The sequence below is a fragment of the Cetorhinus maximus genome, chromosome 19 (genome assembly GCF_964194155.1).
Source record: "Cetorhinus maximus chromosome 19, sCetMax3.hap1.1, whole genome shotgun sequence".
Lineage (NCBI taxonomy): Eukaryota > Metazoa > Chordata > Chondrichthyes > Lamniformes > Cetorhinidae > Cetorhinus > Cetorhinus maximus.
This window is the reverse complement of record NC_135897.1, coordinates 49,518,450-49,545,563: the sequence shown is the minus strand read 5'-3', so window position 1 is coordinate 49,545,563 and position 27,114 is coordinate 49,518,450. Positions and strand designations below refer to the sequence as shown.

The 27,114-nt window shown below is 42.0% G+C and overlaps 1 protein-coding gene across 1 annotated transcript in view; it reads right to left on the bottom strand.

The window, feature by feature from the left end:
• nlgn1 (neuroligin 1) overlaps positions 1-27,114 on the bottom strand; it is a 708,221-nt gene that overhangs the window by 583,994 nt on the left and 97,113 nt on the right. Inside the window, exons 2-3 of the mRNA XM_078563826.1 lie at positions 25,022-25,793; positions 24,516-24,575 (exon numbers count right to left, since the gene is read on the bottom strand). Of these exons, the coding sequence (XP_078419952.1) occupies positions 24,516-24,575; positions 25,022-25,517 (556 nt within the window). The 5' untranslated portion in view covers positions 25,518-25,793. The remainder of the gene's footprint in view (positions 1-24,515; positions 24,576-25,021; positions 25,794-27,114) is intronic.

Sequence of the window (27,114 nt, the reverse complement as noted above, 5' to 3'; positions counted from 1 at the left end):
GAAGTAATCAGGGTGGGCTGAGAAAAGCTAATGTTGGGAATAATGAAGGCTGGTATAGGGTTATGCAGAGAGAGAGAGAAAGAGAGACAGACAGAGATGTTGAGAGAGGTGTACAAGGGAGTCTTACCTCAGCAGTCCTGGTGAGGTCATTAACTTTCTTCCTGCAATATTGTCACACTCCTAGATATAATATTGCTATATTTGTTGTGCTCTTCCACCTTTCTCCATTGTTTTTGGCAGATTTGCCAGGCATCTGGTGTCCATTAGAAGGGAAAAGGAGTTCCTTTCTTTTTCTGATTTGCTGCATGAACACCTCCATGGCACCAGAAAACCTGGGGCCCTGGACAAAATAACGTTACCAGGAGTTTCAGAAAATCAATTGCCACTAGCCAGCATTGAAAGATAGCAGCAACTGTATTTTCCACTCTCCCATTCAGCAATTAGTGCTGGAAATTCACAAATTATATTTAAATGACTACAAAAATGGGACAAGCCTCCCACCATCTTCATTGGGTGGATGAAGCGGTTGTTCTGCCCATCACTCACTTGATTTACACTCTACACAAAAATTCATAATCTAATCCATAATCCAATGGCAGTAGTGCACTTATTACGTTTAGCATTTGGATATATAAATGCAAGCACTTATTACTACAACATTGAACCACAAATCAACAAAATAGTTTACACTATGAGCTAATTCAATGTCCAGGCTAAAATTAACATAAAATTCATCACAAACATGAAGTATACAGTGACAGCGCAATCAAAAAGGGACTCTTCAATTTACATTTATTTGAATGATATCTACCCTCCTGTTTGTTCATCCACTATTTCATTGGATTCAAACAAATGTGTATTCTTTAATATTCCTTTAGTAAAGCACTACGCCAAATATAATGGGCGGAATCTTGAGGAGGCAACGGGTGTCTCGGCTGGCAGCTAGAGAGCCGATGAGACCCATGACACCTCTTTTCAAGAAGGCCCATTGCATCTTGTGCAACTTGGGTAGCTGACACACCAGTGATAGGACCTTTCCCACGATCACGGGCCCTGGGGCAGAAATTCTGCCCAACAAGACCTGCCAGCCAATTAGAGGCTGGCAGCTCTTATGTACTCAGCAGAGGCACTGAGAAGGTGGTGACTGCTACAGGTACTACATCCACCCAAAGCCTCGGATTGAGGAGGGGCCCAGCCAAAGGTGAATGCTGGTGGGAAGGGAGTCAACAGTAAGGACAGGGATGGGCTCTCAGCCAACCGCCCCCCCCCCCACCCCAACATCCCGATGCCAGGCCCCTCAATCAGGCACCAAGTGCCTGCAAATGAGGGACCCCCCGACCCTCCAGAGCCCACAAGCAAACACGCCAGAATTTGCTTGTCATGCTCTCCACATGGCAAGCCCCCAGGTTAACATTGGGTTAATACCTGCAGCAGCAGCATGAGTACCTTAAATGGGCATTAAATGCCTTCATGCCGTGGGCAATCAGGGTGGAATCGGGAAGGTGGCAGGGTCCGCCACTCACCTGCCATGCAGAGGGCACAAGATTCCGCCCAATGGATGAAATTACCTGGATGAGGTTGTATATGGAAATCTTTTAATTTATTTTCAAACTCTAAATGAAATTTTATGCTACATCTTCAACATGGTTGTAATGTTAAAGAGAGTTATTGGTAAATTATACAGACTATTGTGGAAAATTGGGCAGGATTTTGCAGTCAGCAATGAGCGAATAGCACCAGTTAATTATTGCACTTACACTTTCTCACAGACTTACTGTAGGGCTTTGCACTGGAATTTGTAATGATTAGAAATTTTCTACAGCATCTTTTACAGGGAATCTAGGATCTGTGTGAACAGGTTAAGCAATTGCTCATCTCTTTAGCCAACCAAATTGAAGAATTGTTATTGAGCAGGGCAGGGTCTGAACCAGGAAGTGTAAGTTATAATATTAAACTCGATGCTAAATTGTGAACTGAAAAAGTGAAATAACAAGAAGGAATGAAAGTTGGGATTAAGGGAGAGAGATATAAGAGAAAAAATAAGTTTTTAAAAGTGTATTGCTTAAAATCTCCAACAATAATTAAAATCTTAAGGAATGAGTCTCACATTTGTAAAAGTTAATTTTCAGTGCCAGGCAGTTGCTTGGCAGTATTGACGACTTATCATGATGTTAAAAATTTAGTTACATTGGAACGGACAAGCCTAACCTTCCTGAGTTCAGTGCGTATCAATTACATAAGTACGCAAGAACACACTGTTCCACATAATAGAATTCTCAGTCTTTCAGCCGGATACTGTATTAGTGCAGCTTCTGGAGCATTAGAGCAACTCGGACTGCAACTTCTTGATTTCGCATTTAACTAGAAATTATGAGTTTGTCAGAAGTTGCTGCCTGATTTACATTTTAACAACGGTGAATACTGATAGCCTCTCTGTAATTTTTACTGCAAGATTCCAGGCATTGTGAATCAGCTAAAAAGAGCACATCAAAAAGGAATTCAGATATTATGGACCTCAGGCGATGCCAAGTTAGCACAATGTCTATCTAAACTTGCAAGCTATGCAAATTCTGATTTCTCATCTGCCATGAAGCTTATTTTTTGTTTCTTCCCTATAAGTCTGGACTTTACAAGTACAAAAATAATTGCGTTAGAGGAAAGGTTTCAGGCAAATACTTGGACCTGTTGGCTGTATACTCTTTTATCAGCACGTAATTAAGCGCTTTAGTAATGCAGAAACTTTGTTACAAGACATTTAAAGAAAAAAGATGCATCAATATATCTGCAAAATTGATGTTTCCAATAGATTGAACAATCGAGTTTGTGATAAATTGGGCTCGTTACAAATGACAATGTTTTTTTTAATGTCAATTGCATTGTACTTTACAATAGGGCACAGATGTTTTCAGGAAATACCATTATTGATTTTGATGCAAATCATATTTCAAAATCAGTTAAGACTAAAAATATTTTATGCAAACTTTAATATATGTAAGACAAACAAAAGATGAAATTTTGAAGTGTCTAATTTTATTTAAATGATGCAATGTGTTTAAAAATGGTGTTAACTTGTAAACAAAGATTTCTCAAATAGTTTTTAAAATAAATGGTGCCAATTTAACGGAATATTTCACATCATATAATAAAGGTTTCAAAGAACATGCAAAGAAAGACAAAATTGTTCCATTTTCATCAAAAAGCTTTTGGAATTACTGGCTGGAATCATGTGAAGGTGACAGGGATCTCAGCCACTGGTGAGACCATCCCGTCACCTCTTTTTTGAGAAGGCCCACCGCAACTTGTTCCACTCAGTCACTTAACAGGGCAGCAGTAGGTTACCCCCAGGATCAAGGACCCTGTGGTGGATGTCCCATTTGGCGAGCCCCCTGCTGGGTCAATACCAGTGGTGGCAGGATGAAGCCCATGTGGGCATTAATTGGCTACTTAAGGGCCTCACTGGCAGCAGGGCAGAGGTGGAAGGTGGCAGGGCACCCACCTGCCACTCTCTCACCCTGTTAAATGCCCCGCCACCAAACTCACCATGAAGGAGGGAACAAGGTTCCACTTGCCGCTGCTTCTTCTAGATGCTTCACACTCAATGGGTGGAATTTAATGTGGGTGACATGGGTATTCAGTCCACCGGTGGGAGAACTGGTAGAAAACCAATGTTACCACTCCAAGGGGCGTGCGACTCTATTTAAATGCATCACTTAATTGGGAAGTGTCAGGCCTCACACACAATTAAGTCCCCAGTATGGTGGAAATCCAGCTCCCAAGGGCTGCTGGCCAGTCAAAGTATGGTAGCTCTACATAACAGGCAGCGCCACCGGAAACAGTGGCTACTGCCAGTAATTCAGTGAAGCCTTCACTAGAGATCATCGCTGGTTCACTGCACAGGTGTGTTTGGGCAGGTTGGGCGTCATGGGGTGGGGGTTGCCGGTGACGGGTTGGGGGCTGGAGGGGATCATATGCAAAGGCAGGGGAGTGGGATAGCTCTCAGGGGGCACCCCTTCCCGACGCCAGGTCCAGCAAATTGGACACTGTGCCTATGAAAGATGGACCCCCCTGGACGGTTGCTGGCAAACCTGACAAGGTTTTCTGGGTAGCCTTCAGGAGGCAGGGGAGACCCGCACGAGTTCAGGAGAATCCCCGGAGCCACCACTAAATCCCAGTGGGCTCGGGGATAAGTGACCTTTTAAGTGGCTCAATAACGAGTCTAATTAGCCAGTGGATGGGTTCCCCACATTGGCCCATTCCCTCCACAGACTAAATGGGGGTCAGTTTTCCCACTGGTGGGAATAGACCACGCACACTTCCCTGCAATTATGCAAGCCCACCTGCCACCTAGCTTGCTCAGTGGGATCCATTAAATCCTGGCCAACAATTAACCTACTGTGTCTGCTTTTAGGCTGAGGCAGTGACTATATTTGACCCTTCAATATTCCACAGGCTGCTTAAATATGAGATCAAAGGAAAATCATCCAAGTGAGTATTTAGCATGCTAAAGGTAATCAAGATGGTTTTAAACATCTGAAAGTGCAAGTTACCCCCATTTATGATGTTAAATGAAAAATTAATATATATTCCATTGGAAATATTATTACTTAAGCTTATATTTACAATTTTGAAACAGCGTGGAGAAGGGAAGATAAAATAAAACAGAAACAGGCTAATTGCCACCTCATATGATAGTCATTAAGGAGATTGTATGCACATGCTAGAAAAAGTGCATAATGTTGGCATCCACTGGCAAGAAACAGACGTTATAACAAATAGGATCAAAATTCAGGACTGCTTTTCACAAACTTTAAAACTGAATCTATGGGCAGAATTTTCCCCCCATCAGGGGGGAAGTTTAAGAGCAGGTGCGCGGAGGCGCGGCTCCGATCGGCGCCCCCAATCAGGGGCTTGCCACCATTTTACGTGGGTGGGCCAATTAAGGCCCGCCCAGCGTGACGTCCGCACGGAAGCGCCATGCGCTCCCTATGCGGGTGGGGGGGTTTCCCTGAGCCGAGAGTGTTTTCTTTCGCACATGCGCACGAAAGAGCGCACGAAAGAGTGCACTCATCTTCCTGAGGCTAAGTGCTGCCTGAGGGAGATCAGCTGTACAATGAAAAATCTGAAAAATAGAAATAAAAATTCCCTGACATGTCCCCCCATGTGACACTGTCACATGAGTTGGGACATGTCCATAAATTTTAAATACACTTTAATTACATTTTTAAAAACCTACATGAAACCTCATCCTGCCCATGGATGAGGTTTCATGCTTTTCCTAATGCCCACCAGGGCTCTTGGCCTGCCCGCCAACCCTAAGGTTGGACGGGCAGGTCCATTAATTAGTTTAATGACTCTGTCAATGGCCTCAATTGGCCATTGACAGGTCGGCAGGCGCACAGCTGATTCTGCTGAGCCTCCGCCTACCTGAAAATTTAAATGGGGCGGGGTGACGCGGGAGTTCCGCCCGACCTCATCCCGCGTCATTTTACGCGTCGGCAAGTGGGCCCCGACCCCCCGTTCAGGAAATCCTGGCCTATGGTTCCTGCTACATGTTTCTTAGCCAGTTTTACAATGGCATAAATTTTTGTCGGTTTCTAATTAAGTTTTTAAGCATCTTTACAAGGAGGAATACATCATTAACATAAAACGCCCCATGGTGTGTCACATATCAGCATCAGAAGGATGCTGTCCTAGAAAAGGAGACAGAGCAAGGTCAGCCAAAAGGTTCATCCAAAATGTGGGTTTTGAGAAAGTTTTTCTTGAAATGAAAGAAAGAGAAATGATTATGGAGTGAATTCCTGAGAATAGGTTCCAAATGGGTGAAGCCTTGTCACCAATGATGGGAAAATGCAGACACTGGGAAGGTAAATTTAACTTAACCCGCCCATGTAAGAAACTGACAGGATCAGATCAGAAATGTAGAAAAGAGGAAACAACATTTAAAGTAATTGGTATTGCATACATAAATGCATGCAAAGCTTGTTAATTCTCTCAACTTCCACAACTTCAAAGGAAGATCCTGCCTTTTATTGTACGTGATCACATCCTCTGGATGTCCCAAATCACGTCATACCTAACAAGTTAATTTTAGTAGGCAGCCATAGTTGTTATGAAGAATATCTTAATATATGCAACCCATACCATAACAAAAGATGCATTCTGTTCCCCAGTGCAATGTGCAAGGTTAAAATAACTCCTCTTACCACAATCTATGAAAGGCAAAAATATATCCAGTCAGAGATATCCTAATCGTAACACTAATGTTTAGCTACACTGCAAGCCATTATTTTTCTTATCCCCATCATTAGGGAGCTGATCAAAAAGCCACAATTAGTTTAATAAAGTATTATTTCTTCAAGCAGTTTAACACTTACATTTTTTAAACTTGTAGGATTTTAATAAGGAATTTAATACATGCACCTGGAAAGTACTCCAAACCACATCATCATAACAAAGTGTAAGGCATTCCTAACAAATCTGCAATTTTAATGTCATTGATGCCACTGTTTAAATAGAGAGTTAGGAACCACCTAACGGAAACACATTAAGTATTTGTATAAACACATTGCTGACAATTTCTGAGCCAGTCAACAAAATTTAGGAAGTATTGTATTCACATTAATTTTGTTTGTGGGAGATTGCACTTTTCCACTTTTAAGATAAAATCAAGCTCTATCATACATTAATGAGACTATAAAGTGAAATTAAACAGCTAAAGAACATTCAAAAATAAACTATTTCCAAAGCTTGTAGTTTTTAATTAAATGTTTTTTCAGATGAATTATGTAAAGTTAAAAACTCAAAGAAGATGGCTGACCAGCAGCATACCTAATCAAGTGTCACCATAGGAAGTAACTTATATTTATCAGACATTGCTCTAAATAATAGGGCTCTAAATTCAATATAATAAAATGGGAAAGGCCAAATTTACTCTATAGTACTAGTAACTCTATTAAAAGGTAAACCTAATTAAGCTTTGGGGAACAAAAAAGACAAGGCCCTATAAAATGCAGAGAGCTTTCTGTAGCAAAGATTGCATTCTAAGAACTAGTCTTCTGTCCATGATTAAACATATGAATATTAAAATATATATGTTTAATTATAAACTCCATTTATACTAAAAAATAAATTCTGCTAATAGTACAGTACTGAGAGACTTAAGCTGTTCCATTGGTGTATTCAAACAGCAGGAATTGCACCAGCTGCCCTAGTCAACATTCCTCCTTTAACAGTCATCACCAGAAGCAGATTAACTGGTCTTTTATTTTGTTGTTGTTCGTTGAATCTTGCTAAATGCAAAATGGCGGCCACATTTGCAATTTTTGGCTGAAATTTTCAGTTGTACTAACAGTAATACTGACAGCGTTTGTCATCATTACGGTTTAAAACTGATACCAGCTTCTGAAGTCTCATTTTCTGTCAACATATTTAAATAGTTAAATACATAAGCCCAGAAGTTGCTGTCAAGAGATACCCAGTTCCTCTAGAGGGTGTGCTATAGCAGTCTTCACAGATGCAATCAACACCGAATCTGTGATTTGACATTAATTTCGTTTTTTTATGCATTAATCTCGGTGTAAAAACCAATGAAAATGTTGAGCCTTGTTGAATGAGTTGTTAACTGTTTTAACAGCACACTAAGTCACAACTACTGCTAAACAAACTTTCTGGCCTTGACAAACTAATTTATTAAGTGTGGAGTCTCATTCCCTACATTCCGTGATAAAGATTCCATTGATTTTTAAATTAATAAAAATTTGTTTTCTTATGGTATTTCAGCTTCTACCTTTACCTCATGTTTATGACCCAGATTATTTTGCTTTCTGTAAAATTAAAATGTGAATTATAAATCCTGTTTGTTATTTACTGGTTTTATGTCTTCTTTAACCTGATCAGCTGTTCAGCCTGTTTGATGACTTCTGTATTCCTGGACACTACAGATTCTCTACCAAAGGAACCAGGTTGTAACTGAAGTTGGAAAGGAGAAATTGATGCTACAGAGCCCACTAAATCTTTGCAGGCAGTTTTCTGCAAGGTCAGCACTGAGCAACATTGTATCAACACTAACTGCAAAATTCAGGCCATTGTAGTAGTCCAGATAGAATTCATTCCTTGCAAAATGTTCGACATGAGCATAGAATTTTCTGGCAACTGCTCCCTTTGCCCCTATTTTTGCTATTTTGCTACTATCTTGCTTTTACTGGATGTTCAGTGGTCAAGACAAATGTAATTATGTAGCAACCTCTATTAACCTCCAATTGCAGCTAACTATGGAAGAGACCAAATCTAACAAAATGCACTGGCCAAGGCTTCAATAGAAGGCGAAGACTTTTGCATAAATTGCCTTTGGCTTTGAAGTGACAAACAATAATGATGACGACGTGAATGTTCAGATTAGATCTGCATGTCAGAATTAAGCGCCGAATACTTCAAACTAGTAGCAAACTGGACATTTAAAACATTCAAATGTCAAAAGGCACAACTATGAACTTTGGCAAAACAATGGTTTTACAAAAGAAAGGAAAATCGGGCCAATCTGCAACCGACTGTTTTATATCTTCACCAAAGTTGAAAGTTTTGTTCAAAGTATTTACATATCTGTTCATTCAAATAAGGGCAAGATATCTTTTTTTGCGAATACAAAGACATCTGTATTTTGGGGCTTTGCTTAAAATAAGTTGACAAAAAATGAGACACTAAAGTTGTCAACGCTAAATTACTCAAAACTAATTTAACTATGTGAAAAACCTAGGGAAAAATAGCAAGGGCTTTCGAAAAAAAAAAACAGGCAAAGCAACTATTATTTCATATAGGGCAGAATTTTCAGCACTCTGCAGTGAGGAATCTTTTCCCAGCCTGCAGGTTTCAGGAAGCCTTTCCTTAGCCTGGGTACGGGGTCTGATCTGTCCACTGGAGGCAGCTCCTCTGAGGAGGGAGGGCTAGAAGGGGGAGGTGGCCAGGAGTGCACATTCAGCCTCCAAGGGAGCGACCTTTAGGAGTACAGGCACAGGCACAAGGGGCGCAGGGCCAAGAGGTAGTCCAAAGCGGATGGGGCCACAGAAGACGCCACTATCCTGCTGCCAGGGTATACAAGCAGCAAAGCAGTTACGTCAATATGTCTGAGGTGCAGTGCCAAAGGAGGCTCCGACTCTCAAGGGAGACAGTCAATTATATCTGTCAGGTAATTGGGCATGAGATCTCCCCTAACTGTGTGGGTGGACACCCCATGCCAGTAGCTCTGAAGGTCACAGCAGCCCTCAACTTCTGCGCCTCTGGCTCCTTCCAGGGCTCGGTGGATGATCTTTGCAGTGTTTCCCAATCAGCTGTCCACACTTCTGTCAAGCAGGTTACAGACGCTCTGTTCAGGCGTGCATTGACCTTCATCCACTTCCATTTGGACCAGGCAAGCCAGACACAGCAAGCCAGAGGCTTCGCAGCCATTGCTGGCTTCCCCCGTGTCCAGGGTTCTATAGACTGCACACATGTGGCCATCAAGACACCAGCAGGTGAGCCCGGTTCCTTCGTCAACTGGAAAGGCTTCCACTCCATGTACATGCAGATAGTGTGATATCACAGGATGCAGATTCTACAAGTCTGTGCAAAGTACCTAGGCTGCTCCCACGACGCCTACATCCTCAGACACTCCCAGGTGCTGGGGCTCTTCAGCGCTCCGGCCGGCTTGATGGATGGCTGCTGGGTGACAAGGGCTATCTCCTCAAAAGGTGGCTCATGACGCCTCTCTGCCATCCAAGAACAGAAGCTGAGCAGCGGTACAATGGGAGCCACGCCTCCACAAGCCTGTGGTGGATACAGCCATCGGTCTTCTCAAGATGCGCTTCCGATGCCTGGACCGTTCAGGGGGTGCACTCCAGTACCCCCCAGATCGTGTCTCGGTGATAGTAGTTGCATGCTGCGCACTCCACAATCTTGCATCGGAAAGGGGGGACGCAGTGGACAATGAAGACGTTGACACAGTGTCTGCGGCTGCACACGATGAGTCCAGCAGTGATTCCGAGGACGAGCATGCACAGGGAAATGCTGAGGGGGTAGACGCTGACCCGGGACTACTCTAGAGAGGCAGAGACACCCAGGATGCTTTAATCCAACGAACCTTCAGCTAGCACAACACAAATGGATCACCAGGACAAGCCTGGGCTACGACCTTGATACTCAACAACTAAATGCAAAATCTGCCAGGTCAGCAGCACGAACTAAGGGCCTTGTACATAAAGCTGAATGTCCAACAAATCACTCATTACACTTTTCTTAAACATACACATGCAGAAGAAATGAGGCACCCTCAGCCATAGTCACACATCTGGCATTTAATGTGTGAAACAGAAGTTATCACAAATAGAAAACAATGGTATAAACAATCAAAAAGAAGTCATAAGGACCTAATCTTGGGCTAACACAAAAGCACCAGTGAAAAACCCGTGGTGTGCCTAAGGTGCCTTATTCTTTCGTTTACGGGTGCTACGTCTTGGTGCTGCCTCATCGCGGAGTAGCATCTGAGAGAGCCTGCTGACTCTGCTGTCCTGTTGCCTGGATGACCTTGGCGGTCATCTTCTGCCCCATGAAGCCTGTGCTGGCCCCACCTGGGAAGGAGCTGCCTGTTCTGCAGCTGGCATCTCCCCAGTCGTTGCAGCCTCACTGGATGATACAGTCACTGGGAGAGGGGTGGAGGAGCTGCCGCCCTCATCTGGAGTGCCCTGAGGAGCCCACAGAGATGACAGGCAGCTGCTGTGCCGACATGACGTCGCTTCAGACCTCCCTGCTCACTGTGGATGGATGTGCAACAAGATGGAAAGCTTGATGCCCACACCATTTCCCACACTGGCAGTGACCAGCTGAGGTCATTGCCGATGTGAGGGCTTGCTGGTCAGAGCGCATCCCCAGGAAGCCCTGGCGGGTCTCCTGGAATAGGCTCTTCACGAGAGTCGCCACTCTCTTCAAGGAGGGTGCTTGGTGCTTGGACATGTGGCTCACTGCTTCGGTGAGCGACTGCATGGACTCCTCCATCACAGACACCATGCCAAGCATAGCTTCATGTATCACCCCCAGATGCTCCCGCACACCTGGCCGCATTTCCTGTACCTGCTACGTTGCAGAGGACTCCAGAGGCACATCATCAGGCACCGACTGAGCATGTGCCTGGTCCCCTGCAGTCCTCTGGCTGCATGGGCACTCTGTCTCTGCCAGCTCCTCCAGCGAGTGTGAAGTGCCCTCACCACTGTGCCCCGGGACACTAGCCGTTGTTCTAATTCCCACCGAGGTGCTAGTTTCTGCGCTGGTGCCTGCCTCGCAGAAATGGTGTGACACTGGTGAGACTTCAGGACCCTCAGGTGTGAGAGGGGGCATCTGCTACTCCTCCTCCCGGCCGTGTTCTGATGATGCTGAAAGTAAGAACAAAAACAGTGGATCAGTTAGCGTTCAGACAATGACAAAGTTCATCCCTGTCCCCCCAGCTCATTATGCATTCAACCTTCCGTAACCAACGGCCCAGCAATGTTGCAACAATAACTAATTTAACAATCATCAGTGCTATGACCTTTGGGAGGACAATTCAGACCTCACCGTTGGCCTTAAATACTTGGCCGTGGCACCCCAGCCTCACCGACACCAGTAGACCTGGTTGCATGGCACCTCTCCAGCTGAAGGGCCTCCTGCTCGAAGCGGGTTAATATGGAGAGCTGTGCCTGGCTACCTCCAGTCCTTATATGCTCAGCCGCATTATGAGCATTCTTCTCCTGAAAAAGAGAGAAGAGCATTGATTAGGGCAAATTGCCACATGGACTCTGCTCGCACACGGCCCACCCCCAACCAGAGTGGGACATATCAGGCCTCCAGTGCTTCCTCACCCCGCTGCTGCTGATCACTCAGATGAAGATGCTAGGCCTGCTCCCCACCTTCCCACCGCCCCCTTGGACACATGCTGCCCACATTACATTAGGAACCACACGGTATTTCCTCCCATAGCAAGGAGGCGCAAGCACATGCAGTGTAGAGGGCAGCCGATGGTTTGTTGCCACGCCACTTTGAGGCTCCCCTTCCACCATCTCATCACTGACTAGGACATGGCAGCTCCTCCAGGTTGCCCCCAAACCAGTCATGTGGGTCTAAGATCAACACATGCTGCGGGGGAAAACTCATCTCCTCATGACCCACTCAGGCTGACCTCAGCTTGGGCACCATCTGCTTGCCCATCCAGCAAAGGAAAAATGCCATCATTGATTCAATGCAGTCACGACACTAAGACTTGGGGGCCGGGGGGGGGGGGGGGGGGGGGGGGGCATGCAGTGGGTAAGGCTACCTGCTGTTAAATACCCAATGCCAACATGGTACTCACCCTGCCAGAGCACAACAAATCGTTGAAGCACTTGCGGATCCAAGTGCGCCAAACCACGCCACGGGAGCTTACCACTTCCACCGCCTCCTCCCAGGCACGTTTCGTCATGTGGGAGGGCCTCCTCCTCCCATCCTGAGGGACTAACACCTCCAGCTGTGCTGCCACCTCCTCGAGGAGGGCAGCAAGACAGTCATCAAAAAAATGAGGGGTGCATTAGCCCCCCGCTGGCACACCCTGCAGCCTGGCCTGCTCCACTGGCCTACCCTGCAGCCTGGCCTGCACACCCGAACCTCTCTGCTGCGGGTGGCGATCAGGCCCACGCCCGTCTGCGCCCACTCCTGCTCCACGCCAAATGGAAAATCCTGGCCATAATGTTGATCCTCTCCAGGCTTGCTGTTGAAAGAAACTGACCGGCATCGAACCAAATTCCTGCACGTGGAACGGGTGTTTGGGATATGAATTTTGGGTGGGGTATCCTTGCCCAATCCCCCTGGAATTGTGCCAGTGTCCAAGACATTCAGCTGAAGGAAGTTCATTGAATAAGCTAATCAGAGGCCTAATGCCTGTTTTAGGGCCTCATGTTGACAATTTTAGTTTCTCATATTTTGTCAGCATGTTTTAGGACCTCATTCCCAAATTCAGCAAAATCTGAGCCTAAATGTGAAGTAGCAGTAGCAGCAGCATTCCCAGTGTGCTGCTGATAGTCCAAGTTCATCGCAACCCTCCCCGACTCTTGTTCACACGCCCATTCCTCTGGATCTACCTACAGGCTGCCTGGCAGCTGAACTGGAGAATTTTGCAAAGGTTATGTGGGAGGCTTTTAAAATAATTGTTCAACTTTCATGGTTCGGTAGCACTTTGGAAGACAATCAATTAGACAGGAATAGAGTTTTACTCTTTGATTTCTCTCTCAACTTACATCACTGTATGTCTTACCAAGATTTTGATTCTACCTAGTCAGGGCCATGATCACTCAACTGTTATTCATTCCCAGAAGTCAGCAAGGAAGAACACAGAAATTCAATGATAAAGATTTTCAACTCCTACTCAAGATGATTGAAGACATGAGGGACAAACCCTTGGGTGTGCATTTACCAAGCCTGCCAGGATTGTCGTGTGCTGTAAGGAGCTGCCAACCATCTCCCATGGTTCAGGCCCTTAGGTGGCAATTAGTTGGAACATTACAACAGGTAAGAGAAAGGCAGTTATAATTACTCAGGAAAACAGCATTAGGAATGATTGGTTTTTTTGCACTTGGATTTTATTGCATTAAGTTAGACTGCGCACTGTGTTGTGCATTGTTATTCATGAAGATTATGTCATATAGGAAATGGAACAATTATATACTGAGACCACAATTATTGACATCCATAATGATGGACTGACCTGTTGTCATGCGATAGGATGGATATTGATTTGATGAAATATCTCTATTCTCAAGCGGGGAAGAGGTTAGCTTGTGTTGCTCAATGGACAAATTCACAAAGACTTGAGAACAGCCGCCCTTTGAAGCCTCTTACATTGTTCAGTGAGTATTCCTTGGTGGATGGCAAGTTATGAAAGGAACAGCACACAATCACAATTCTGGAGAACATACATGACACACACTGCATATGACTTGTTCAAAGTGCTTTCAGGACCTCAATGGTCCTCTTAGTCACCAGCCCTGAAACCGTCCACACCATATTGTACAGCTCCACTGATTCTGTTTGGAGTAGTCATATTGGGGTCGTCAGTTATGGCAGAAAATGTTGCCCAGTAGCCATCCATTAAATATTTTTTTCCTCAACATCGTCAGGAAGGGTGAATGCTAGAAGATGAGCCTGGATCTTTCGAGTGGTCTTACAAACTATCAGCTCATTCATAGGGTGGAATCCCTTCCTGTTTGTAAGTGATGCATTATGGGTGTCCTATGGGTTCCTTTGCTATAACATCAGTACAATCAATGGCATTCTGGACCTTGGAGGAAATCGATCAACCCCGTAGAACCAAATAGTTCTTTGCCCCTGCTGCACTTCTGTGATGCTAAAGCTGATGAAGTGGGTGGGTCAGTTATAAAGGGTGTCAGTAATTTGCATAAGAACGCTCATTATTTTATTCTGCACTTGTTTGTACTCCTCAGACACCCAAAGCTGCCTGAAAGGAGCCTGAACTGTGCAACTTAAAAGCAGTGGCCACCTTCATTCTTAAGGAGAACAGGTGGTGAGCATGAATATCACAAAATCATAAGGCACAGAAGGCAGCCATTTCATCCATCGTGACTGTATCGGCTCTCTAAAAGAACTACCAATTGGTCCCACTGTCTTGTCCCATAGCCATGTCAATTTCCCTCCAAGTATTTATCCAATTACCTTTTGAAAGTTACTATTAAATCTGCATTCACCACATTTTTAAGCAACGCAGCGCTGATCATAAAATTTCACAGAGTAAAAAAACGATTCCCATATCCCCACAAACTTCACGGTGAGTTGAAACTTTTGCATTTACAGCATTTCCTCTTTGTGAGCAAAATGAATCTGCTGTTCCCACTGAAGATATTTATGACCAAAAATATTTTTTAAATGCTGGCCTTTTTTCCTTAGTTAAGCTTTTGATTATTAAATATCAATTAAATATCATGCAAAGCTGGATCAGAGATATCTTGCTGCATCTTTTGATGTGTGAATTATTCTGTTGCAGTGCTCATCAGAGATATCCTCATAGCACCTATGCTGCCTTTAGTCCTTCAGGGAGTTAATATCTGGCGGGCTGTATTCTACTGGCATAGTGCCCAACTCTCCATTTCTCCAACCTGTACTACTTTAACTCCTTCATAATAATAACGCCCTGGGGGCAGGGTTGTGTTTTCAAAGGCACACTAGCAGAATTTACACCTGAATTTCTTTACTAAAAAATATGCGATTCCAGGCCCATGAATGCACTGAAAAAATTAAGGAAATTCTTCCCTGCATGTATTAAATAAGTTGGGTATGAGGGAGGCTGTTCTCTCCGTGGTTCAGTTATTGCAACATGTAGCATAGTACTGAAGAATACAGATTAGGCAGAGCCCAGGCTCAGTGCCAAGTTAACTGAGCTCATAAGGAAAGCGGTATGGTTGCCACTATTAGTTCCAGTGACACTTCACTGTTTCAGATTGGTGGAGGCAATACAAACTCAGCCAGTGTGCTAACTGCAAGTTCCTAATTAAGCACCAGGTGAGATGAGATCAGAGTTGGTTGTAATGTTTTTTGTCTTTGTACAGCTTATTGGTAATCAAGAGGTGTCAGCTGTGGCTCAGTCCATAGCACCCTCGCCTTTGAATCAGAAGGTTGTGGGTTCATGTCCCACTCCCGGAAACCAAGAACTGTGATTGTACTCAAAAGAGTTGCAATCTGTGATTGTTGATAACTCGAAAGAATTTATTGGTAATCAATGCGCTGACTCAAACAGGAAGAACAGCCTTTAGATGAGGTGATGTCACATACTTTGTGTGTCCTTCAAGGCAAAGATGACCATGTTCATCAACTGGACTGTTTGGTAGGGTCCTGTTGAGTATGTAGGTGATTGCTAAGGCTAATCTGCGCCCGGAAGGTTATGTTGCAAACAGGATACGAAACAATAGGCAATCAAGTTTTGGATGAGTCGTTGGCTCAGGATTTCCTCTCCGCCTCCTATATTGCACTTGCTTTTGAAGGACAATACATCGTTTTTAATTTGGTTGCACCAGGTGCATCAATCCTGGGCAACCAACTCCCAGGACTCGGGGTCAATATCAAAACTCCAAAGCAAAGCTTTCAGAGTATCCTTATAGCACTTCCTTTGACTGCCATGACAGCGCACCCCAGACTCGAGCCCTCCATAGAAGATTTGCTTTGGTAAGCAAGTATCAGGCATTCTGGCTATGTGACCGACCCAACTCAGTTATGACCATCTCAATATATGGTATGGATGCTTGGCATGCCAGCTTAGGTGAGTATGACAGCATCTAGTATTGTGTACTGCCATCTGATCTTCAGAAGCTTCTGAAAGGCAGGTCAAGCAAAAATGATGGAGCTTCTTGGCATGAAGCTGGTACACAGTCCAAGTCCCTCAATGTACAGCAGAGTGGGCAGGACTATTATTCTACTGACTTTCAATTTAGTAGGCAGACTTACTTCTCGTTCCCAGACTGATGTTCAAAATTTACTGGAGACTACACTTGCTTTGGCAATTCTTGCATATCGAGATAAGTGAACTTATCCACTGCTGACAGGTTCTGGTCATGAACTAAAACCTTAGGCTCAAGATATGGCTTTTCTGGAGCAGGATGGCACATTACAATTAGCATGAAGAAAACTGAAGTAAAGCTGAAGTTGTTGCATGCATTGGAGCACAAGTCAATGCTACATTGCATGTACAACTCTGGCAGCTAACACATAATAATTGGTAAACAGGAAATTGCAAAGTATGTCCTTGAAGACCTTGGTCTTTGCCTAGAGTCATCTCAGATTGAGCAGCTTCCCATCCACACAATATCCGTTTTGATGCCAGGATCACCATCGTGGAAAGCATTGGAGAACATGGCAGGGAAAAACATGAAGAGGTTTGGAGCTAGCATACAGCCTTGCTTAACTCCATTAGTGACTGGGAACAGGTCAGAAGGCTCACTATCATTCAGGACATGCACGACATGCCCTCGTGGAACTATAAAACCATTGTGATGAATCTCTCAGAGCAACTGAATGTGTCCATTACCTTCCAAAGGCCCTCACGGCTGACCTTGATAAGGTCAACAAACATGGTGTAGAGATCCATGTTCTGATCTTGACTTTTCTCCTGGAACTGCGTAACTGCAAACACCATGTCAGTGGTTCCTTGACCTTTCCTGAAACCGCATTGACTCTGGCAGTAGACCCTGGTCAAGATGTTGCACTAAGCTCTTTAGAAGGATTTGGAAGATTTTGCCAGCAATGAAGAGTGAGATTCCGCTATAATTATCGCAAGATCAATGAGTTCCTTTCCACTTGTACAATTGGACAATGGAGACATCTTTGTATTCTTGAGGGATAGTTCCTTGCTCTTACATTGGCCAAAAGAGCCGAGTGTGTTTCTTGAACAGGCATCAATTGGCTCATCACCAATTCTCAGTGATGGGTCAACACTGCTCACAGAAAAAGCCCAAATTCTAGAAAGGTGGGCACAGCACTTTAACCACATCGCCAATCGGCCTTCATTCATCAATGAACAAGCAATTAACAGGCTGCCAAAGGTTGCCATCAACTGTCCTCTTGATGACCCTGTTAGAAATGACGAACACAATCTAATTCCTGTCAAGCAGCAAAGCTCCAGGAGCTGATGCTATCCCAAGGCTGGAGGTCAATGCCTAGTGTATTATACTAGAAAGGTAGAGGAAGAACAAGGGGAGAACACTGACCCAAACAAAAATGGAATACGAGTTGCTAGTCTCTACCTGTGTAGAATGTTAAGATTTTCTTTTTCCCTGTTTGCAATCAGAAAATTGCAAAGTAACTCAGGTACACCTTGAAATATTGACATATTATAGATGATTGTGATAACAATTGAAAAGACTTTTACAAATGGTGAAGCTGAATACTATTATTTAATGGTTTGTTAATTGCTATGGTACCTATTTAGCACTGTCAGATATTCTGAAAAAAATGAATTTCAATTCCATCTACTGTGTAATCAATAGCAGTGACCTGGTACAATGACTGAGTGACAAGCAATGAAATCATAAGTGGATCATAACATCAGCTGTTCAAGTTAAGTAATTACCACTTATAGCGGGAAAGACCAGGATTCTTATCACATCAACATTTTCTGAGTTGTGTTCAACTGAGTAGTGTTCAATATTATTTCTTTAAAATCAGAATCCTTTTAATACCGTGGAAGGTATGTAAACATACTGACTGCATAGTATAGTTCATTCTACCATTCATATAAAAAATACAAAGTTTCAAAATTATAGGAGCTGTGCATACCAAAACCCATTAGCACTTATGCTGTGCCTCTTCCTAAATAAAAGGCAAGTCGAATTTTGCCACAATAGCAACTCATTCAACTGCATTCAAGGTGGTGTCCCCAGAGTTCTTGTAATAAACTGGTGGAATGAGCAACAGGACAGAATTGCACAGAATTCTTGAATTCTTTGTTACATTTAGGCTGACACACTTTAGTTGACATAAAATAGAAAGTGCTGAAAATGCTCAGCAGATCTGGCAACATCCGCAGAGGGAAACAGAGTTACTGTTTCGAGTCAAATGCGGCTCCTCTTCGGAACAGTTTTTTCACCCCATTTCAAGTTTCCATTCCAGTTCAGGTCCATGACCTTTAGTTAGAAATGTTAATTGTTTCTCTCTCCATAGCTGCTGCCTGACCTGCTGAGTTTTCTGACATATTCTGCTTCGACTTCAGATTTCTAGCATCTGCAGTATTTTGCTTTTGTATTTCCATCCCCGTTTTCTCTATTTCGTATTGAGAAATTAACCTCAATGTGTCAAAGCCAATAGTCTCCCCACAGGTGAAGCTGGGTCTATACTTTCACTAGCTTCTTACATTACAACAATGACTACATTTTAAAAGTGCTTCATTGGCCATAAAGTGCTTTGATATGTCTGGTGGTCATGAAAGGCACTTAGAAATACAGGTCTTTCTTTTTCTCTTTTTACTTACCCAGTTGGCCTTACCAGAGGATTGCATCTAACATCTGAGCACACAATGGTCTATGAGAACAGATGCTGCAAAAAAAAAAGAGAATGCAGGGGCCTACTTATGACAAAAACAATATATTAATAGAGATCCAATCAGCTGAGGGCTCTATCAAGTCTCAGATCAATTCCCATAATTAAAGCCTAGCCCCAGATGATATGCACAGGTTAGATCTCATAGTGCTCTGTAACTCTATCACACCTTACAGCAGATCAGCTCTTTCACAAATCCTTTGGGTGGCTCTGAAAAGAACCGAGCGCCAGTTTATACATCAATTCTGAGAAAATCTAATTCGCTTCTTGTTGTATCGCCCAAAATCAAACTTTTCAAGCAAGCAACTACAATGTTAAGTGAGGAATTGCTGTACTAAAGCTTGACATGGGTTATGCTTAAAGATTGAAATTTAGAATATATTTGGGTGTAAATTCTGCCAGTATGACTTTTAAAATGCTATCCCCAAGTTTCCTTGTGCTTTTTGAGTATTTTCATTGAACCAAATTCTAAATCTACAACTGTCCATAAACTATGACATTATATAACATAAAATAAGCTATCTTTATTTCATAAACTACATTTACTCCCTTCTTCAATGTTACACGAAAATTATCTCAAAGTATTTGACTGGGGTACCAAAACCGATAATGACTATAACCAAAGCGCATTTGCTCTTTCTTCATATGCTAAAGATAATTGTAAATGCCCTTCACATTTTCTCACTTCTTATTGAGGCATATTTTAGCTACAAATAGACTTATTGAAGCAATTTCTCTGTATATCACAATTTCATCAGGTAGTTTAATTGAAGAATGATACTTGCTATACAAGCTCAAATGTTAAAAAAACTCCATAATACAGAAATACACTTATATTGTGATGACCTTTGACCCAGATGCAGTACAGGAAGGAAAATTTATCATTTCTTTAATATATCTAGGGAATCTGTAGTTGTTGTTGAGAATGTTTTAAAAGTACTTTTAAGCATTTGCATCAATTGTAAAGGGATCAATAGTAATTTCCTTGGGATAAGAAGAAATACTGTTCCATGTGACCTGGCAGCCCTTGATCTGGAAGTAGTACCAACATAAAGGAAGTTAAAATTCAGATGCTGTGTGGCCAGGGACACAGAAACTACTATAGGGGCAGAACAGAGAAGGCACATTTACAAGGAGTTCCCATGTAATATCAGGGAAGGGAAAGAAAGCTGAAGACAGGGTTAAAGCAGAGATTGTGAATTGGATAATTCCACTGCTTTCTTCAGTTTGACCAGAGCCTACCAGACTGTTTAACGACAGGTGTACCGTTTGAGTGATAGCTGCCTCCAGGGAACTCAAAAAGAGTCGAGCTACTGTTGTTTGTGACTGGAGGACCAAATCCATTGAGTGAGAGATTGACGTACTGGAGTCTGAGTTGGAAAGACAGCGAGATTGCACTAAGTGCCACATTTGTACAAGGAGTGACGCAAATGTGTGTAATCTTGAGATAATCTTTGTTGTATCAGCTATTCCATGACTAATTTATAGTTCGTACTGACCATAATTTGCCTGTTAATTCATGTTTAATTTATGTTGATTCTGATTCATGTTACAAAAGTGGAATCTTGTTAGGGATCATTTGATCAAATTTGGTTATTTTAGTTTATGGTTCTCCCACAGGGATCGTGACCAAATTGGGGGCTCAAGTCCAGGATATGAACCCAGGGACTGAAATGATCCACTGAAACTTTCCAACATTTAAACAAACAAGATTTCACATTTGCTTTTGCTATAATTTATTGGGAAATCAACAAGGGTACCTTAAGGATCAGGGCTTTGTTGAGAGAGACTATCTGACTCTCAGACTTTAAACGTTTGCTAAAAGACAATTTTCAGGCTGTTTCAGAGATGATACAGACAGAGGTCATTCCTTTAAAGCCTTGCAACTTTAATTGTAAATTTTTAACAATCAATATTAATATAGAATGAGATGATATATTGGATTAAGATCATCTGTAACTTTGTCTGCAATATTTAATCCATACCATCTGCTCAGTAAGAAAAAGTAGCATTTTTACTTTTAGGACACCAACAGTAATATCACTCTTAAAAAATCTCTTTCACTGAATATATTTTTGTGATTTATCAGGAAAAACCCAAAGGGAAAAAAATCCTTGTCCTTAAAAAAGTTAGTATTGCTAACATAAGTTCCAGCTGCCATGCTGTACAATTTTTCACCCATACATTTGTATTCAATATTGCATTCAAGCATTCCTCCAAGCTCTATTTCCCTTTTCTGTGCAACTTGCAAAATCAATTAAATCTACATGGAGCAACATCTGGGTATGTTTTTCAGCATTTCATTCACTGTCCCGGGTAGATATAACTGATAGATAGATCTCTCCCACCTCCAGACCAAAATTCTCTTTGTTAATACTACTATGGCCAGCACTTATCTGAATTTGTTTTTGTACTCTTTCGGAGCTTGAAATGCACCAAGTGTGTGTGTGTGTGAGTGCGTACTCAAAGGTATTCAGGCTGCAGCAGCTGGTGGGATGGTGTCTAAAATTGCTTTAAGAGTAGAAATACGGGTTCCAGTAGAGCAGCAGGCTAGAGACAGGACACGCAGGTTTTCTGATGTGGGGCTGCAGGCCTTAGTCCACGAGGTGGAAAGGAGGCAAGAGGTCATATTTTTCCAGGGAGCCTGGAGGTCTTCCAGGCATACACTGAAAAGAATGGGTGCAGGTAGACACAGAGATCAACCTGAGGAATCTGGCCCGGAGGACATGACTGAAGTGTTACAAAAAGTTCACAGGTGGATCCATCTCGAAATGTCATCTCCTACCTATCGCACTACCAACCTCTCGCACTGTTTAATGAACCACAGCCCCATCACTCACCCAGAAATAATCTCTAGCAATCAGAACTCATGCCTAACATTCAGAATCTCCACCTCACCCTCACACATTTAGTAATGATGCAAGCCTCTCACCCACATCTCTCAGATTCCACATACTTAGATCTTTTCAAACTCATCCTGCTATCTGGCATGAAGTGCAAGCTGTAGGTGGTGAAACCATGATCTTTTGCCATCCTCCTAACCTCTCTTCCCTCATCCTCTGTATTTATGCTTTTAAATACCCAGCTGCAACCTGGCAGGTGCATCCTCACAATGCAGAGCACAAATAAGACCACACACCTGATACAGGAGAACTGGCACTTGATTTGACACTGCCAGCCATCAGCTCAAATATTGGCACTACATATACTTTGGATGGTAATTTAGAGGCAGGATTTCCTCCTGGTGAGTCACTGGGCATAAGTTGGCTGCAGACAAGCTGGGGGAAAGGATAGCGAATATGCCAGCTCCCTGGAGGACAATGTCACACAAGTTCTGCTACAGAGGATACAATTGAGGACTTTCATGCAGTAATGTAGAGGAGAAAGCTGATTGACATGCACAACTGAGATGACTGGTACACTGGCAGGCCTGCCAGACAGGAATATGAAGGAGTCCAGCTCCAAATTGTCAAAGCTGTTAGGCCCCACTTACACACTTTCAGGAGGCCAGTGCACCTCATTTCACTGGGAATGTCAGCCTGCAACCATATGTCAGATCCCAATGAGGTTGAGAAAGCAGGATGACAGGTCTGGTCCTGCGCTTCACATGCCAGTTGTTTTTATTAGAATAGGGATAGTGGAGAAAGACTCTGCCTGAACAGCCAAACAAATATGAAGCCTTGAAGAACCTAACAAATATGAAGCCTTTAAATTTTCTTCAATAATCTTCAGGCTTTTAAAATCTAAATATGTTGTCACTCACTTACTAGTTTATTTAGCTTGCTTTCCCTTTTAGTCCGTAAAATTTTGTTCATATTGTGTGCTATAGACCACAGCCCTTCCTATAGTTCATTTAAAAAAGATGTTATAGTCCAGTGAAGTCATGGGACATGGACTGGTGTACACCAGTGTTTAAAAATGATCAAAACCACTTACTGAAATATTTTAAATGAAAAGTAAAAAACTTGGAGATGCCAGGTTTTGTTTTAAAATAGAGGCCTCTATATTAGTGTAAAAGTTATTTTTTCCAAAAAAGATGGCAGTGACAGACTGGCAAATGTAAAATGGAGCACCACAATTTTCTTTAACCTCTTCATAGAGCAAATTTTATTAGACTTTAAGTAAAGATCCTTAGCATCAATAGAAATGGCCAGTGAATGGTTCAAGCAACGTGAATAAAAATAAGATAAAGTATGCTGTTTGAATGAATCAATTTAACATGAAAGTAATAGGAACCTTATTTGTAAGTTTCCGGACTAGATTCCTACAACAGAAAGCTGCAGTTCTGCTGGTAAGGCTTGCTACATTACTACTCCTTTGCGCTACTCTTACTTTATCCACTCTTCAAGCTCCTGTTAGTTCAAAGTCATCAGGATAATTTGAATTATGCAATTCTATTCCAACAACTCAGTTTGAATTAATGGATATTTCAAATTATATTGCCAAAAATGACTTTGAATTGCTAGAAGTAGACTGTTAGATTTTTATATGCTCCAAGTTTGCAGTGAAATATAGCATGAACAACTATGGACTTGAACCTTGTTTTCTATCAAAGAGTAAAAGTGATGAGTTTCTTTGAGTCTACATTAAAATCCTTTTGCTGCATTGTATCTAACTACGCTTTGAATGAGGCTGGTTCGCTTATATGTTGATACCACTGTTTTCATTATCAAATATTTCAGAGCAAACTATGACATATTGTAATAAGTAAACACAATCCACACTTGGCAGGGGTATTCAAAGTCCAAGGAAATTCAGGGCCACTCTGCCACTTTGCTGCCATAACTTCATTAGAAGTATGGCGGAAACCCTTTTAAACATGTAAACAGGGTTAAAAGCCATGATAGTGTAGCAGCAGAAAATCCAATAGTTTCTTTAATCACTAGACTTCTTGACAAGTCACTGCCAATATTCACTGAAATAGTATTTGAATTCCTTTAGTATTAAGAAAAAATTGAATTGGAGAAGTTAAATTGTGTTGTTGATGGTAACACAAACTACTGTTGATGAAGATTTCATCACCATGCATTAGTTTGCCATAGTAGCATTTAGAATACTTTAGTAGTCTGTTTTCGCTTATTTAGCTATTTTAAAACACACCTCCGATAACTTTTGACAGAATAGAATATCTTATAGAAAACATAACCATTTGAAATCTTCGAGTCTCCAAATAATAACATATATAAATAGCAGATAAAATACATGAAACGGTCTAGTGTAAATATAACTTTTCTTATTGTCCAGGTAGCAAAATGAAAGGCAAATAATGATAAAAGTTAGGTTCTTCTTTATTTGTGCTGTCTTTTAAGCAAGTTTTAAATCCATGCTTTTTGATGTGTGCACTAATGTCATAAATTACATGACATTTGCTGACCTTTGCCTCAAAGTATCAGTGGTGGTCTCTGGATGAGAAGTACAACCTCTTCTGCTCCAAGCTTTATACATACCTCCTTTTCTACATATTTTCTTGCCCGGTTTTCTGGCACATTCCTTCGATATTCTTTTTACTGAAAAATGAATAAAAGACTAAAAAATAACATGAGCTCCGTCACAGACAGTAGGAGCATGCAACACCACCAACTGACTTAAAATTGTCCTTTCTACAAAGACAGGCTTCCAACTCATTGTGTCTGCACACACAATGGGCAAATTATGCGCCTTTTCTTAAGTCAGTGAGAGGGGGAATCGAGAACCAATATCCACCTTAATGGTCGTGCCATGGGGTGGGAAAAATGAGTGGGGACAGAATACATATCTGATGCATCGGGAAAGCTTCATGCATATGCACACAGATATACGCACACGCGCGCGCACACACACACGCACGCACGCACGCACACACACACACACAAACCACAGCATGCAAACATTATGTCATGCTTCCTAAACAAAGAAAGATACATTTAGTAAAGATTAAAATTAAATTTCCCTGTTCCTTATGGCTTACACTCACCATCTTCAGTAGGCACGTATATGTTTAGAAAGAGGCAATCTTCATTCTGTTCTTGGACATAAGAGGCAATTACTTCCAAGTTGGCAGTAAACCACACTGGAAGCATAACATCTGGCAACATACCATGTATATTCTGGGGGCAGACTGGTGCAAAATGGGTGGCATTTCTTATTTCTGACCACGAAGAAGGGGGTTCAGGGGGTTGGAAACGGCGATCTCCCGTTGGTGAAGCAGCATATGGTACGCCAAGGTATTGGATCACCGGACCCAAGATTTCATTACTCAGTTCTTTTTTAATCCCCCTCAGTCTGCCATAATTGGTGTTCACAACTGGGTAGGTGTCATCTAGTTTCTGGCAGAATACCAGGTTGCCCTTTAATGTAAATCCAAGAATCCAAAGAAGGAAAGTTATATCAAATCCCATTCGCACTGGATGCAACATCACCATCCTCAATATGCAGTTAAGCCATGGCAGCCTCTCCTGGTGAAATGACATGGTCCACAATGTGTCTCAAATATAGAAACAGAAATCCTGCTTGGTATCTGGAAGAAATCTCAGCGAGCTACAAGAAGTTGTTTACACAGAGCCCTAAGGCAAATCTCAGAAACTTTTGATATCAGCAATATTTCCCTATGGATTTCATAATTGATGATAGATGCTATTTTTCAGTCAACATCCTAAAATTTCTTTTTTGTGCCAACATGAAGAAATTGATTGACCACGGTGGATTTCCTTTGATAAATCAACTATAGGTATCAGGATATTTGTGGCCTGTAAAATAGAAATAATAAATTGTAAATATCAAAATAACTTCCAAAGCTATTAATATTTTATATTATGAAGTTTTATATTTATTCCTTTAAATGCAAAATGATTCTACTTTTTTTTAAGAAGATCACGTCCTGTTGACTTTATATTTTTAGTCAGACTACTGTTTGTAATATCAGCAGACATATGACAGCTGTCTGTCCACTATTTTAAAACAGATATCAGATGTTACAAAATTACCTGTATTATAATAGCAGTCAGATGATTATCATATTTCAAACTCATTCACCCATTAATATCAACAAGAGTTGTTCCCTACTTTTGCTTCTTAGCAAGCAAACTCATTTGACTAGACTGGTAGGATGAGAGAGAAATGTAGACATGCCATATTCAATTTTATTCCACAGTATGCAAAATCTGCAAAGACAACCATTAATTTGTTCACCCACAAAAAAACAGAAGCAATCTGTTTGTGTAAATATCCATCTATATGCATGGTTGAAAGTTGCCAAAGCTTATTCCCAGCTGCATCAAGTGGGCACAAGTGGCACTGATACTTGAATCCCTGATGATTTCGATGAGAAGGCAGAAATGTATCATTTGCTTTGCACGGTGTGAAGGTTTAACTGAGGTGCAAGTATCTCATCTAGAAATACCACAAAGATTTTCTTGCACTGGAAAAATTCCACATAATGTATTTTCTCGATTTTTAAAATTTTAATCTTTAGTATGAACTATGTTTATTTATCAATATATATTTCAGCACAATTAACTGGCTACAATGAAATAATTTACATAGAATTGATACAGTTTCAAGACTTAAAATCTTTCTTAAATTCAAATTAGTGAACAGAAAATTACAGAAAGTGAGACTCTGCACTAGAAAATGACTTTTGTTATGCTTCTTCCGGTTATTTGTTTACAACAGAAGTTTTTAGCAATTTAGTAAATCTCTGGCAGTATTCACCACTTCAAAGAAAATTGAGCAGCACAGTTCTAAATTATGTAAATCCACTGCACATATCTGCTGAACCTCTGCAATGCACTTCTCCAAGAATAATGGTCCACTAATGAAAATGCCAGTTGAATTTTTGATAAAGGAGGAAGGAGGAAGGAGCTTTTTGTTGGTGGTTTGCTTTTCAGGACTCTGGCCACATCAATGATGCAATGCTCTGTAGCAGATGGATTGAAAGGTAGGGGATCTGTGGAGCATCTATGATGTTGGAATGACACCTAAGGGGAACTGGAATTTCAGTATCCGCTCACTGACAGCTTTTCTGGAGCAAAAGAGTCCCAATGCTTCTGCCCTCCCTCTTCCTCCTCT